Source organism: Rhinolophus ferrumequinum, chromosome 14, assembly GCF_004115265.2.
Source record: "Rhinolophus ferrumequinum isolate MPI-CBG mRhiFer1 chromosome 14, mRhiFer1_v1.p, whole genome shotgun sequence".
NCBI classification, from domain to species: Eukaryota; Metazoa; Chordata; class Mammalia; order Chiroptera; family Rhinolophidae; genus Rhinolophus; species Rhinolophus ferrumequinum.
Window position 1 is genome coordinate 2374075 of NC_046297.1, and position 16179 is coordinate 2390253.

At 48.6% G+C, this 16179-nt stretch overlaps 1 protein-coding gene across 1 annotated transcript; it reads right to left on the minus strand.

Moving 5' to 3' along the window:
- Window positions 1–36: 36 nt before the first annotated feature.
- On the minus strand, window positions 37–14504 carry E2F5 (E2F transcription factor 5). The gene is made up of 8 exons (XM_033126597.1): window positions 14316–14504; window positions 8184–8293; window positions 7164–7325; window positions 5865–5908; window positions 4893–4957; window positions 3513–3780; window positions 1608–1655; window positions 37–597 (listed from the first exon to the last, which is right to left on the minus strand). Exons 1-8 carry the CDS (start codon window positions 14502–14504, stop codon window positions 488–490), a joined length of 996 nt encoding a protein of 331 aa, XP_032982488.1. The 3' UTR covers window positions 37–487.
- Between the last annotated feature and the right edge of the window lie 1675 nt (window positions 14505–16179).

Consider the following 16179-nt stretch of genomic DNA (forward strand, 5'->3'; position numbering starts at 1 on the left):
AACTTAAAGTGCGGAAACAGAAGGCACTTCACCAAGTGTTCACTGAGAGTTAACAGATCCTGTTCCCACCCTTCACTCTGTACGTGGCAGTGAGCGGGTCTGCACTGGAGCACACACGAACATGGCCAGTTTCGTGGCAGTAAAAACGTAAGACAAACAGGTGAGGCGTCCTTGGCCAACAGTTTTGTTTTTTGGCGACCTTAAGTCTACTTTAACTTTCCTCTCTGAAGAGGAAAAATCAGAAGGATTCAGACTTGGAAAAATCCAGAATGCAATTATTTGGGGGTGGGGGTGGGAACTAAATCACCTTTTCCCCTTTGTTTTTATGGTTGAAATTTTGTGAAGTAAAAAAAAGAACTAGGGAAGAACACTTCAGAATCAGTGAACTAGAAAGGTGTTACATTCATTATTTTAAATACTTAGGTTATTAAAAGTCTAAAATGTTACACAGTTAGAGGTAGATAACAGTCCCAGGTCTCCATGGAATCTAATAATTTAGTATCTGGACATCAAAGAGATCACAAACTCCTTCATTATCACCTAAATTAAAGTTGTAGTCGTCTGCTGGGGTAGGAGAAAGCCGTAAGAGAGGAAACACTGCAAGCAAAACATAGGTTCAATGTTAGCGATGGTTTCTCCATACGTGTAATGATGCTTAACATAAAACACCCTCCAATATATCCATCCAGTTAAATTCTGCTTCCTGTGTTACATAAGAACGAAAAAATACACAATAGGAAATGTAATGATCAAATTAATGACTTGTGTTGAGTGTATATTTTGAAAGAGTCTTGTTTAAAAGACAATTTCTGCATTGACGATAGTGATTATAGGTATTAGCTTGAGAAATAGAGGTTAAAAGTTGTATTGGCTGAACTTGTCACTGAAATATATGATTCAAAACCACGGGTCAAAGTACTTCCTCTGTTCTGCTATATAAGCCACTATGAAAAGAGGAGGAATTAGATGTAGGTTGATAAATTTGTCGCTGGTCTCTGCTACTTCAGCAACCCGAGTGGTGACCGTACGGTTTGCTAACAGAAGACCTGCCACTGTAGGCCCCGGCTATATCAGGAGCCAGGACTCTGAGCTCCAGAACTTACAGGAAGGTGCAGCTGAGGGAGTTACTGTCAGAGTAGTCACAGTATTGCAGCTGCATTTCAGGTTAGATGATGCCACAGCCATGTTAGCAAGAGTTAAGTGACTTCACTCTGGCAACTGGAAAGTGGCCGTGGGGGAAATTTACAGAGCTGGGTTTCCAGATTACCTGTTGTTGACTTAGATGATTTCACTCTCCTTGGCCCAGTTCTTCAGGAGTGAAAAGGGCTAGTGTGCTAACAGCTTAGAAGTGTATTCTTCTGTGCAGGGGTAAGTGCCCCCGTATGGGTTCTTGTCCCCCGAAATGCAGGTAATGTAAAATGCTGAAGGAGGCCTACCTATGATTTACTCCAGTTATTAAAGGCGATTTTTTTTTTTTTAAGAACTGTTACAGTCCATGAAGCAGTTAAAAAGTATCAGTTCTGCAGTGTGTTCTGTGCCACTGACAATTCTAGAAAAGCACTGCTGATGTACAATGAGGGCAGTTAGTCAAATTTTAAACTACTCACCATCAGAAGACATTAACTCATCAATGATATCTCCACTAACAGATGCCGCTGGACACAGAAACGTGAGAAAGTTTTGTTACATCTCTGTTCATCGATTTTAACAGTAAAAGGCACTTCTATTTAAACAGTTATACGTAAACATCAGCTTGGTTAACAGTACACAGCTAAAGCACTAGGATTTGGGGCCAGGTCGTTTTCACCAGCACCTGCTCTGTGCTTGGCGTTACTTTTCAGCTTCCAAACGCACCATGCAGACCAAGGCACACATGCTCCCAAAACTCCGCCCTTGGTTTTATGGTCAGTGGGACAATTCTCTTAGTCCGCCAACCTTAAGCTTCATTCAACACCGCGGTCCAGACCTGGGAACTTCATGTCTGCGTCCCACACGTCAGGTGTCACCCAGGTTGCCTCCCCAGTATTTCTCACAGGTGTTCTTTGTTTCTCCTTCCAACCCTATTTTCCTCACCCCATCTTAGCCTTAATGTTCTCTCCGAGGCGCGTAACTGCAGACACCTAGCCACCAGCCTCCGCGGCCTTGCCACCTGCTTCCCGGGCACCTTTCCCGTCGTGCGGCATGTGTCACTGCCCGGCCACAAGCCCTCACTGGTGTCAGCTAAGCCCCAACTAGCCCGACATCCAATGCTCTCTAATGTGGCCCCAAATTCTTTCCCTTACTATTTCCAAATACAAAAGCATATACAGAAACCTTTTTCATGCTTAGAGGGGCCGAAGTACTGAGTTAGACCACAGAGAGCTCTCCGCTGCACGCACCCCCTACACCAGCCTGGGCTGCTCGCTCGCTGCGCGGCCGCAGGGCCCCTGGGATGGAGTGTGTCCAGGGGCGCAGAGGCGGAAGGACAGGGGCGCAGGAGGTGCACGAGCCTCCGTGCACAGCTAGGCCTTGACGGCCTGTCTCCGCTGGTGTCAGTCCCCGAGCGGGGGCCATGCTGCAGGACATCCCAAATGGCAATGGGAAGCTGCACCACGACAGACATCTGGAGGCGTGACTGTCACCACTGAGCAGCCACCGCACAAGCCCTGCTCTGGCACCAGGGAGGGGTCGCCAGGGACCCAGTGTGTGACCAGCGGGAAAGACGGGACAAGGACGCTTACACATCCAGGAGACGGCCCTGACGCCCACGTCCGGTTTTCAGAGTTTGAGCTATTTTCATTCCACAGGGAAACTGGGAAGGCTGCGCTCCCTACACTGGAGCTGAGACCTGTCAACGCTATAAAACTCAGCTTTCCAAGTCAAAAGCAGAGCTATGAAGTCTGAAGGAAGGGGAGGCAGGCGTCACCGGGTATCTGTCTAACGGCTTAGAACACATCTCAGTGATCCGCCCCATAGCTACGAAGAGAGACCCTTACGAAGTAAACCTGGATAAAAAGCTGATGTGCAAATAGTGAACATGGGGGGTGCGGGGAAAGGAACACACATGGCTCGCTTCTGAAAACGGAACCCCAGGGAAAACGGCACATCGGGCCCATTAAATCCTGTCCCCTTGCTCTACTCATGGTTCCACACATGGTCTTAACCACACATTCTGCCGCCCCCGGTATGTTTCTGAATATACAGTCAGATTATGTGTGCCTGAAAACTACGTACCTTAAACAAATCTGCAGTAATAAACATACTTAGGTATATTATTACAATCACATAATATACAACAATAAAGAATGTAAGAAGACAGATCTGTTTTTAACTTTTCCTTATCAAACCTATCCCAGGGCTGGACACACAGAGACACTAAACGAACACGTGTTCATTAAACTCAGCTTACCGTTTTGCCTCCGGTGTCAGATAACAGTCCAGCACAACCACACATTCACAACAGCTCCCCAGCTTGTTTACCACGGCTGCCACACTTCCCCCCTCCATTCTCTAAACCCAGGCTCGGGACCCACCTGCAGGTAAGTCTGTGGCCGCTGTCTGCTGCAGACTCTGGCTTCTTTCCGAGGCGTGCTGCTCAGGGAGACTCTGAGTGGCCGCGCTGGCCTTCTGTGGACTCAAGGGCGTGGAGGGCTGAGAGGAAGGCTGTGTGAGGTCGTCGGGCGGGGGCACAGGAAAAACCACAGGCTTGGACGAACTGGACTCTTTATTTATAAGCAGCACGTGGATGGGTCCCGAATGACTCTTTAGATTGATCTGGTATTTCTTTTGTCCATTCTGACCCTTTGAAGTTATTGGGTATAATAAGCAAATGAATAGACTGTAATATTAAAAATAAGGCAGAGCTACCAGGGACTAACTAAATCCACAGAAAATAAAGGCATTACGGCAAAACACAAGCGTAGAGACAAAGAGCAGTATGGGATCTTGAGGGCTCTAGCCACTTGCCCCTAAAAGTAAGCTCTTTTCAAATACTGATCATGAAAAACTCAGTTGTAGAACCCTGGCGACCTTCCATGTTTAACGCAACCAGACGTGTGGGCACTCCACGCGGTCTCCATCTGTGTGGAGCCGTCCTGGCGTGGGTGTGGTCACCTCAACACGCCATCTTAAATGGCAACTATTTCACAAGTCACAGCTCCTCTACCCCGTTCCGGAGGCACAGAGACAACTCGTTTTTCCTACGGAGATTCCAGAGTCAAGTCCCTGCATTTCAGAAAGTTATTTGTACCCTAAGGCGTCAGAAGCCCATCATATAATGCGTAAATACAAACTTCTAGAACAGCTGGGGGCAGCAGGTGGATGGTAACAGGAATCTTTTCCTACCCTCCTTTTTGGTTGGTACAGCTTTCAAATCAGTTTTAGGAAGTCCGAATCCAACAACTACACTCATGAAACTTATCTATACACGCACGCACGCACGCACGCATGCATATGGCACAGAGCCAAAAGCCAGAATGTTTTTAAAAAGACCTAATTTAAAGCAAGACATTGTTGATATTTAAATTGAGCTTTTTCCTCAGTCAGCACTGCCCTATCAGTTATACAGCCAAATTGATTTTTTAAGATTACTGACTATTATCATTGACTCTATCGACCATTTTGACAACTACCCAAAATGAAAAGGAACTAAATATTCCAAAAAAACCCAAAAACCCACTGTCAGACTTGATATCCTCTAGCTCAAATTAAATCAAATAAAAAAAGTAAAATGTTCAATAATTCATTCAGTTACATCTGCAATTTTACCAAAGTACTGAAGACACAATTTCAGTAATACTCCTCTCAAATGGACTCCTGGAAAGTGTTTACATACAATTAGCTCATTTCAGCTAAAGAAAATATATCTGTCCCTCTTGGACAGCAGACCCATTTTAACAGGTCATCGCACATACCATTTCCGGAATAGGTACCTCCAGCTGTGTTCCTGACGGTGCTTGAATGGCCAAAAGGGTATCACCTGGTCAAAAAAAATTAAGAAAGATTTTTAAATTTGTGAAAACACTACCAATCCTAGAACACAGTGGGCTCTGGAGTCAGACGCTTGGGTTCGAACGCCAGGCTTGGTGTTTGTGGCCTGTGCGTCTTACTTCTGTAAAATGGGGCACTGTAACTAACTGCGTAGGTCTGTTCTGAAGATAATGTAAAAGATGTATTAGTAGATCTTAGAACACGGTAAATACTCAGTGTTAGACTTGTTAGTCTCATTAACACATTCAGCTCAAGTTAATTTTGCTTTCCCTCAGTTTCATGTAAAGTCTGAGATTCTTGAAACCTTTTAGCTTCAATTAAAAGAACACTGTGTACTCGACATATTTAAACTACTTAAATGACTGGCGACACTCGAGGTCAGGTATGACGCGTTGAAATCGTGAGCTGCAGTGAGCTATTGTAGCTTACTTGGGAAGCCATTTCCGCAGCACTCTCTGCTGAAGATGAACACTTCCCCAAACCTTCTCGCAGAATGCAAAGTAGGGCCACAGGCACGCGTGTCACCAACAGCCTCAGGGGGCGAGTCAGAGTCCACTTGGCGAGGTGCCTGGTCGACCTTTTTCTATGTGCATCACACACCTTTTACTAGGTCACACAGAATTAAATATAAATGCATACGCACAATTTCATGTTGTGCTATATATAATTACGGGAATGCAACCCCTCTCTTTTAATTATTAACACATTATATTGTTATTTCAAGGGGGGAACACGGAGCAGGGGACAGAACGGGTTCTGCACTGCAGATGGAGACGAACTGTCCACATTCCTGAGAATAATGATGCAGGGCGAGCGCAGGGGGCTTCTGGGTCACTCTGCGCCTAACAGACTGATCAGAGGAGGGACGCAAGAAAACATGTGCCAGCAGTACTCACCGTGAAAGCAATTGCAGATGTCCTCGTGAGTCACATAGGAAAACGTACTGTCGTGAGAGTTAAAGAACGTCTATCAAGGCATTTCCAATGAGGTATCACAGCTGAGGCCAAATGAGCAAAGCGACCAAAGGCTTGGGGGAGGGGCAGCGACCGGCACCCATGGTCAGATAAACAAGAAGTCTAGTCTGAAAAGGTCGAGACCATCAAGTAAAGGTCCCTCAGAGGGTCCATCCTGTGCTCTAAGAAGCCACTCTGATTTGTGTGACATCTGAGGCCCCTTGGGAGACAGATGTAAACACGTCTGTCAAGGAGACGGGCTTCGAGGGGAAGGACCCCGATGGGGAGAAGGAGGCTACAGCACGTAAGCCCCCCCCACCCTGAGAACCATCCTGGCCATGTTTGGCGAACCGGGACGAGCCAGAGTCTGGAGAGCCGCACAGCGAGGCCCAAGGCCAGCTGGTGCACTGGTTTGAATCTTGGGGCTCCACAGGGCACAGTGTGGAAACCCCGGGTCCCAACCTTAGGGAGCTCTGATCCACAGTGAGGAATGAACGATGAGACCGTGGACTTGTGCACCAAAGACAACACGAACACTAGATTGTAGCCACTAATCAAAGCCCATCAGGGGTGCAAGATAAGGTGTAGTTTACAAGTTCCCCAGGAGTACAGGTAAGTTCACAAATCGAGAGCATCACCGGACTCTAAGAAAACAAGTGACTAAGACGCACGGAGGACCTCACTTCTGTTTTCTGCCCCCATGTGATACGATAGGTACCCGCCCTGGGAACCCCACCCTCCAGTAAGTACCATCTTCTGTTACTATCAGGCAGAAAAGTGTCCAGGACTGATGACAGGCCTGTGATACTTCATTTTGAAACCAAAGTTCAAAACGTGGCGAGTTGCTGGAGTTTTATGACGTCAGAACACAGAGCGCAGTGACGTAAGTGCACTCACACACTGCACAGTGACCTGGAGTGGCCGCAGGGCCCTGAGCACGTGGGCTGGCACGTTACAGCCCATCAGGATGGGCTGGAAGTAGATGGACCTGCTTTTCTCAATGCAGCACAGGATGATGCTAACAGATGCACCACCTAACTTAAAAAGGGAACATTTGTAAATATTCGTAGAAATGATTAGGAACGTATTATAAAATTAAAATGTTACATCCACTTGAAAAACTGAAATCTCTAAAAGCAGTAGAATAAGGTGCCCGGCCCGCAGCCTGCAGGAATGTGCTACGTACATACATACCCCGTAGCTATTCGTCCGGGTACGCGTACCGCTTATTTCAAAGGATATCTATTGTTGACGGAGTCCTCCATCACATTTCGGATGCTCTGCTGCAGCCACAGCTTGTGCTGATCCAGCTCTCTTTCCTTCAGTTCTAGATCTTCAATTTCAGCCTTAAGACATCTTAGTCTGTCTATGACCTCTTTAGTGTTACAACCAGCACCTACACCTCTTCAAACAGACGAGCATTAGTGCCCCAGGCTCAGACACAGCTTAATGTCACTTGATCTTCACAGTAATAAAAACCTTTACACTCTTTTAAAACCAAGGATTCAAATGCTTAGAAAATTTCAACACCATACCTCTGAACAGGCCCGCTGACAAAACTTTTTGGCAAGAACAGTCAAATTACAAAAAATTCTCGGTATGTTTTAGAGTGGTTTTTGTCACCTGGAAGGTCGGGCTGGTGACTAAGGCACCAAAACGAGGTCACAGCCAAAGAGTCACACCTGAGAGTCTCACAGGTTGACCGAGATGCAGGTAAAATAAATTATAACCTTTCAATATTTTGGTGGGATTTTGGCAACAAAAAGACAAAAAACTCAGGCCAAAGGGGACAAATGCAAAGAATAGACAGCATTTGTCACATTCAAACGCACAGCCATACAACAGTTACCAAATGACAACATGCATTTCAATCAACTATGATGTGGAAAGTACAGTAAGACGTAGTTCCTGTTCTCAAGTTCATATTAGTTAATCGGCAGATAAACAGAGAGGGGGTTCGGGAGGGCTTAACAATAGAAAGCAGGATGCAGAGTGTGCCAAAGGAGGGGCTTGAGGGAGAGCATAAGTTTTGCATTTTAAGAGTGTCAATTAAATGGCAGAGAGAGCAAACGACCTAAGGCAGCAGTGACATCTAGGGACCTATACAGACGCCCAGAGGCAGGGCCAGAGAAAAGTGACTCCAGTGGGGGCTGAAGCAGAGGACTTGGGAGAGATACTAATACAAAGCAGAAAGGTCAGAATTCACAGAGCACTGGGCAGAAAAATCAAGTTTTCAGAAGAGAGTCCTGGTTTGTAACTTACTTCCATTGGATACTGTTTTTTGACTTTTTTTCAATCAAGTCAATTCCTTCCAAGACATTGGTGATATCATAAATTCTTCTCTTTTGCCTCACAGCCAAAGTGTCTGCCGCCTGTTTTAAACAAGGGTGGGGTGGGGGAGAACAAAGAACAACGGAACAGATTACAATTCACATGTGAAAGCCAGAAAGGGCTGGTTATGAAGTTCACAGCAGGAGAAGCCACCCCAAATCTGACCCAGTCAGCTGCTGGGGAACAATAGCTGGGTACATTCAAAGCAGCTCTCAAACCCTGCAAATACCAAAGAAATTATTCCAGCTAAACGCCAGCAGATGTTGGGACGGAAAAAAAATGAAGAGGTCACGACACATAGCAGCCCTCCCACCCCCCCACACACACTAAGAATACTTCATGTCACCTTCTGGACTAACCCTGGCGGGGGCCGTGAGTCACTTGCCCATGTCACTTCCCATCTGATGTCTCTGTTTATGAAGTCTTGTCTAAAGACCACGGCCTTAATTCTCTTTTGAAACGTTGAAAAATTATATCTCAGCGATTTCTAAAGAATTAAGTCAAGCTAGCTGGGGAGAAATTCTGAATGATACACCCAGTGTCCCACCTTGAAATACACTACCTGCGCTTTTCACACTCGCAATGAACATGACGAATGGATCGTGCCACCCCCACCCACGGCATCAAATCCACAGGAACGCCAGCGGGGAGGTGGTGCTGGCCAACGGCATGCAGGAGCGCGCGCCTCACTCACATGGAGGAAGATCCACAAAGGTACTTCAGGCCATCCCGTCTGAGGGAATGCAGGGACGCTGCACAGTCCCTCTAACTGGTTCCCGCTCCCATGTCTGACATTTGCTCCCCACTAGAACAAACAGGGCACCCGAAGGCTCTCCTTCAGGGGGGATGAGACCACAGAAGCCACAGCGTACGATTCTGGGCCCCCACCAGAAAGCACCTGTACGTCCTCACCGACAACAGTCGGCTCGCTGCCTAGATTACTGAACAGCATGTAGCTTCGCATAACTGGTGACCAGCCACCCCGGGCATCACTACCTCATTGATTCCGGACCCGCCTGCCATGGGAGCAAGTGCGACCAACAGCTACTGCTCACCTCCCGGCACTGGGCCGGCACCTGAAGTGAAACGTCGGTTCCAGCATCCAAAAATACCAGGTGACTACTGCGCAGTCACTCGGGTCCTTAGGAAGGGGACCTGTGCCTCAGAGGCGGACCGGAGATTAAGTGGCATGTGGCAGAGAGAAGGAAGACGCGGAAAGTGAGGCCACGTCTGAGAGAAGGGACAACGGCTAAAGAGACGGCTGTAGGTGGGCAGGAGGTGACCTGGCCATGCCGAGGGCCGGACACGGGCAAGGCCAGCAGAGTGCTGGGTCGTGCAGACGCGGTCGCAGACAGGCAGGGGAGGGCCAAGGCATCTCCTTCTGCTTGCCGTTTATTTTCTCCTCAGTGGGCGTAGGGGGCAGTGAAGGGACAGGGGGTGTATCATGGACAGGGACAGAGGAGAGGGGAAGTGTGAGGGTCTCCTGCAGGACAGCGGGAGTAAGCACTGGACCCCAGGCCGGTCCTTTGCAGGGGCAGGCAGGGCACAGAGGGCACGTCCTCACCGCATGCTGCCACAGCAGCTGGTGAATAAATGCACATGCAAACGCATCAAGTTTACGGGAAAAGGTTCTATTTGCTGTGAGAGGACTTGCCCTATACAGCCATAAAGGAACCCTCTAACGGTACCACACCAGCTCAGCTGTTCAGGAAAACCAAAGCACACCTCGCCCCAGGACACATCTTCCTCTTCTAGCAATACGTCACCATCAGTGAACAAAGTGATGTATGTGTACAGGGAACAAAGTGAAGGTGGGCAGGACAAACCAGGAGCGCTGAGAAAGCACATACCAGGGCTGCCGCGGGTGGGCTTTCCCGAGTCCTGGCCCCCGCCCGGCACTTGAACAAGTGAGCTCCGGGAGGGAGCGGCCGAGAGCTTCGTTAGGTTAGGATTAGGTGCAGCCCTTTGCTCACGGACGGTCTTGTGATGGGGCATGAGGCTGCACAGAAGAACGTGGGAACAGCATCTCCCAGGTTTTCCACGTGCACAGCGACTCCCTGCCTCTCTACCAGGACCCCCTGCTCTTAGGGTTTGAGCTGCTGGGCCTCAGAAACCAACTTGCCTGCATCCCAAACCAGTGTGCAAGAGCACCACACACGATCCATCGGTTACAAACACACGCACATATGCAGTGACGGGTCCTGAGATTAAGATAGAAGGACCCCAAGTGACATAGGAAGATTACCTGTGAAATAGTGAGAACTAAAAAGAGCAGCATGAACCCACTTTCCACTGTGCCCCTGACATGCTCTGTCTATCTGTCTCACGGGAAGGTTTACACTAATTTTAGTTCATTTCGAACACTGTTAAAGATAATTAAAATGTAGAATGCTTGATGTCAACCCACAGCTCAGAACCTTTCATTAGGCAGTAACGGGATAACTAACTGTGTTGTAGGGTCTCTCACAAACGTCACCTAATTTAACGCTCCCTGCCGCTTTGTAAAGTCAGTGTCCTTCTTCCGGTTTCATAGGAAACAGATTCAGAAAGCTAGTGAAGAATGAGGTGTAATTTGGGATTAATTACATATTCATGAAATAAATTTGTGGCAAAACATTTTCAAATGTGCCTCTATAACTTCAAAAGTTTAAACAAATGGGTCAAAAGTTCCCAAGGATATACTGCACTGCAAAAGCTATTCAAGTACTAGTGGTCCAAAGGTGGTTTCATCGAGAGTGTATAAAATGGTCTGAAGAGCAGATCTTCATTTCCATTTTATTTACTGATTGAAAAACAATAAACAGTAACCAAAACATTATATATACGGGGTCCAACAATTAAGTTTGCAAACTCATCCTAGAAAAAGTGCTACCCACCTCACTGCTGAATATCATTACGGTCACCTTCAAAAGACTCCCCTTGGGAAGCTATGCACCGACGCCAGTACCTGGTCCACACTTCAAAGCAATTTTGGAACTCTTTTTCTGGAATGGCCATCAGAGGTGTCATCCTATTACCCTTGATGTCTTGAATGTCATCAAAATGTTTTTCCTTTCAATATTTCCTTTCTCTTCGGGTAAAGAAAGAAGTCATTGGGGCCCAGATCAGGTGAGGAGGGAGGGTGTTCCAATACAGTTATTTCTTTACTGGCTACAAACTCCCTCACAGACAGTGCCATGTGAGCTGGTGCATTGTCGTGATGCAAGAGCCATGAATTGTTGGCAAAAAGTTCAGGTTGTTTTCATCTAACTTTTTCATGCATCCTTTTCAGCACATCCAAATAGTAAACTTGGTTAACTGTCCAGTTGGTACAAATTCATAATGAATAATCCCTCTGACATCAAAAAAGGTGAGCAACATGGTTGCAACGAGTTCGCGAACTTAATTGTCAGACCTCGTGTGTCTAAGGCTTTGGGACTGTGGCTGACAAGGTATAGAACAAGGTTTAAAAAATGAAAGTCCCACAGGGCAGAGATAAAGTGTACTAAGAGGTTGAAACAAGAGAGATTACCTAAGGTGGGGGCCAAAGGGAAACAGTGCTTGCACTGGGCCTGGAGAGGACATGGAAGCAGCAAGGAAATTAAAAACCAAGGAATAAACAACTTACTTCAAGGACACAAAGGAAGCAGCATGTAAGTGCTTTAATTCCCACTCAGCATTCTGCCCCAAAGTTCTCTACCCTAAAAACACCTCCGCGCTTTCACTGCCCCAAACTATACTCAGTATTTCTGCAATGCACAGGCTTTCTATTTGTTCTAGTTTTTATTTTTTGATTTTTAATAAACTCTGCATAAGCTTTTAAAATGGAACTTCACTTTTATTGTCTTACTCAAGAAATGCATCACTAGGATACAGCCATTATGTTTGTATATAATACAAATATATAGCATTTATATATAATATATAGAATATATAGAATAAATAGCATTTATATGGTCTTGGATATGTTATGGATTTCCAAGACATTTAGATGTGAAGGCTGATATAATTTTTTATATTCATGATAGTCACAAAAGTGATGTTCCATTAACTGCTTCTTAAAATATATCAAGTGTATAACTCAAAAGTATCAATAACTTTCCTGAAATAACCTCCCCCCTTCCCAAGTAGGAATATAAGAAGCAACGTGATTTGATAATTTCACATTAGAGGAAATTGTGTCAGGGTTAGTCCATCCTCCACAGGTAATGGCAAGTGTCAGAACAACCTTTTACTATGGTACACCAGAAGAAACATCACTGGAAAGATTCTAATGCAAGACTTGTACACATGTAAGATTTTATATGGATATATGCAAATAAATGAAAAATATATGTAAATAAGAAAACTGTTTTCTACATACATGTGAAAAAGAACGATGAACTGTCCTCTGGGAGTAAAACATCATTAATATAACGACATAATGTTATTGCAGACACCTCTGCACTTTTAGGAAAGTTCCAGGATGAATGAGTCAATGCTGTGAGGAAATAGGAAACTGACTTCCTGCCCACGGCCAGTGATTTCCCACAGATGACACAGGAAGCCAAAGGACTTAAGGGCACAGCTCGTGGTACTCCAGGCAGGTGAGGGTGAAGCCCTCCCAGCCAGCCCTCAGGGTTCAGTTCTATCTGGAAAACCCCAAACTTGCCTGATCACTTTTACTGAAGTGACAGGCTAAGGTCGGATTTCTAGGTTTTGAATCATGGTTTGCAAGCTGTGTTTGGAACAACACCCTTTCTCTGATGACCTCAGGACTTCCTGGGCATTCCTTAAACAGAATCCATTTTGGCTCAAGACGGTTTAAATACTATCTGTATGTGCTATAAAGCAGTTTAGGGAAGGAGGAAGGGGCTGTGGGGAGAAGCAGGGAACCAGGAATTTCTAAAGGTGGGGGAAATTCCAGGGATAACACTTCGAAAAGAAGATCATAGACTCCACTTCCCTGAATGCAAAACAGGCGGCTCATGCCTCGTTTGTTATCAAGCAGGACAATTCAGACAACTCAGCATCACTTACTTCGCACCTCCTAGGTCCAGGACTAGGAGTGGGCCTTCAAGGCCCCCAGCCCTGGGCGGGTCCGAGGCCCTGCGCTCAGGGAGTTCTGCAGGCTGCTTCGGGCTCTGCAGACCCAGCCCAGGTGACTGCAGCCACTCTGCAGCCAGGCCGGGTCCTGCGACCACCCCCCAGGAAGGCCCAGGTTCAGGGGCACCGCCCCCCCGGGGGGCGTGTGCAGTGATTACGCCCTCCTCAGCACTTTTGTTCTTTGGCTGGTTTTTAAAGCTTGGGTTCTTACAGACACTTGGTGCGCCACTTGACTTTATTCAAGTGACCGACCACCGTGGGTTCCTGGGCGCTGTGCATCCTTCCGACTCCTGCCTGAAACCGCCAAGTCACTTTGTGGACATAACAGCCCCCTCTGCGCCGGAGCCAAAGGCGAAGCGCGCGTGCAGGGAGCCTGCGGAGCCACGGAGCAGGACAGCCTACAGGTGCGCCCACGGCCTCGCGTGAACGTGACAAAACGCGCTCTTTGCGTGGGACGGCAAACCTGTATCAGGTGCCAAATGCAGCCCCACCGAATAGCCCCTCGCGACCACCGGAACGACGAGAAGTGGGCGAGGAAGGGTTTTGCTGCTACTCGCGCTTTAGCCCGGAGGGGCTGCCGAGCTCAGGCGTCCCCGTGCTTCCTGCGGAGCAGGCGGCTCCGCCGCTGCTGTTTAGTCTTCCGGCAGCGGGACACGCCGTTCCCCGGCGCAGGCCCCGGGCCCCGCCAGCCCCGACCCGAGGGCCCGCGGCCCGCGGCCTTTGTGGAGCGCGGCGCCCGCCAGCCCAGCGGTCACGCGGCGGGGCGGCGCCCGGCCCCGCGTCCTCCCTGCGCCCGTCCCCGCGTCCCCGCGTCCCCGCGTCCCCGCGTCCCCGCGTCCCCGCGTCCCCGCGTCCCCGCGTCCCCGCGTCCCCGCGTCCCCGCGTCCCCGCGTCCCCGCGTCCCCGCGTCCCCGCGTCCCCGCGTCCCCGCGTCCCCGCGTCCCCGCGTCCCCGCCGCCGGACCCCGCGTCCTCCCCGCGCCCGGCCGCCCGCGCTCACCGCCTTGAGGTCCAGCACGCCGTCTTTGGCCTCCTGCAGCAGCGACACGAACTTGCTGGTGAGCAGCCCCAGGCTCTTCTCGTGCCGGCTGCTGCCGCCCGCCGGGCCCCCGAGCTGCGCCGGCCGCGGGCCCTGAGGCTGGCCCGGCGGCGCCGGCTGCCCCGAGCTCGCGGACTCGGCCGCCGCCATCGCCCCGAGTCCGGCCCGCAGCCGACCGACGCCGCGGCTTCGCCAAGCCCGAGCGCCAACGAGCCCGCGGCGGGACGCGGGACACGGCGACGCCGGCGGGGACCGGAGTTTAAATGGCAGGAAGTGACGCCGCGGCCGCCGTTGCCGGGAGACGCGTTTCCCGCGGGAGGGGCGCCGCCTGCGGCCCCGGCGGCCCCGCTGCCTCCCTGGCTCCCTGCTCGATCCCCTTGGCCTGTGTGCCCACCTTTGTGCCTGTAAGTCTTCACGGCTGGTTTCTGCAGGCTTTGAAATCAGGGGTGTGGGTTTCCCAACTTCCTTGTTCTTTTTTCGATATTGTTTTGGCTACTTTAGGTCCCTGGAGTTTATGAATTGTAGGGTCCTCTGGTCAACTAACGCAGACCAGCTGGCTGGGGTTTTTATAGGGGCTGCATTTAATAGATAAATTTGGGGACAATGACCATCTTAACAACAGTGTCTTTCAATCCATGGATATTAGGTCTCTTTGCTTTCTTTCAATGTCTTGTAGTTGTCAGAGTGTAAGATCCGCACTGCTTGTTAAATTTAACCCAAGAATTTTACTTTTTGATGCTGTTGCCAGTGGATTGTTTTTAAAGCCGTAGGTGTAATTCACATGTAAGAGATGCACATTTAACTTACATGAGTTGATGAGTGGGGATGAGTACACGGGGCCCACGAGGTCACCATCAAGGCCATAAGCATACCCATCACCTCCTTTCCTCCCGGCCCCATTGTGTCCCTGCCCCTAGTCCTGATTTTAGTAATCTGAGTTTTCATGGTGGGTCCAGCTCAAGGTTGAATTTCATCTCTGCTGCTCAGCTGGTGGGGATGAGAGGCTGTGGCCTGCCCACCCTGAGGAGGCTGGGAGCGGAGGGGAATAGAGGAGAGGGAACGCAGTTATCTTCCTGGCCACAACCATTCATCCTGGACTTCCCATCGGGCTGACCTGGAGGCAAGGGGACCCGGCCATGGCTCAGTGCCACAGGCTGTTGCTACTGAGACTGAGTGCACTTTGAATAAATGAAGAAACACTGAGTAAATGTTTCATTTGCTCAAAGTTCTCGGGCCGAATCTCAGAGACTTGACTGGGTGCTCTGAAATCCTTTTTGCCGGTTGTGGTGGTTTTGGCAGGAGACAGGTCCACAGTTCTTGTGCCACCTGCCATTCCAGAAGTGGGGCCACCTCTGACGTTCTAACTATACTTTTGTGGTGTTTTCTTAGTGGCTGTTCTAGGGACAGCCTTAGCAAAGTGATATGCACTTTGTCCGTCTCCCTTAGCTTAGTGTTAACTTAATTTGGTAACATAAGCTACTACGCTATAGCTGTTATTTCCTTCCCCCAACTTCCTACTTTTGTCACACATCACATCCATATACACTATAAATTCAAGTGTTAATCATTGCTTTGTCTTATAATAGAAGACATATATTCCTAGTCTCATAAAAACGTACCATTTGTTTCCAGTGAATTTGAGTGATTGGTGTCATTTCCTTTCAGCCTCTAGGGCTGTCTTTGAACCTTTTTCAGATAGCTAGCTAGCAGTAAGCTTTCTGTCTTTGTCTGGGAATGCCTTTACTTTGAAGGGTAGTTTTGCTGGATATAGAATCCTTGAATGACAGACAGCTCCTTTTCTTCCCAGATTTCAAATATGTCATCC

Excerpts from the sequence above, each read along its gene's own strand:
- E2F5 (XM_033126597.1), bottom strand. The coding sequence starts at position 14,504 with ATGGCGGCGGCCGAGTCCGCGAGCTCGGGGCAGCCGGCGCCGCCGGGC. Across the intron at positions 1,656-3,512 it reads GGCCACAGACTTACCTGCAG|CGGCATCTGTTAGTGGAGAT; the intron begins GTGGGTCCCGAG and ends TTCTGTGTCCAG. Across the intron at positions 598-1,607 it reads TGAGTTAATGTCTTCTGATG|TGTTTCCTCTCTTACGGCTT; the intron begins GTGAGTAGTTTA and ends TTTTGCTTGCAG.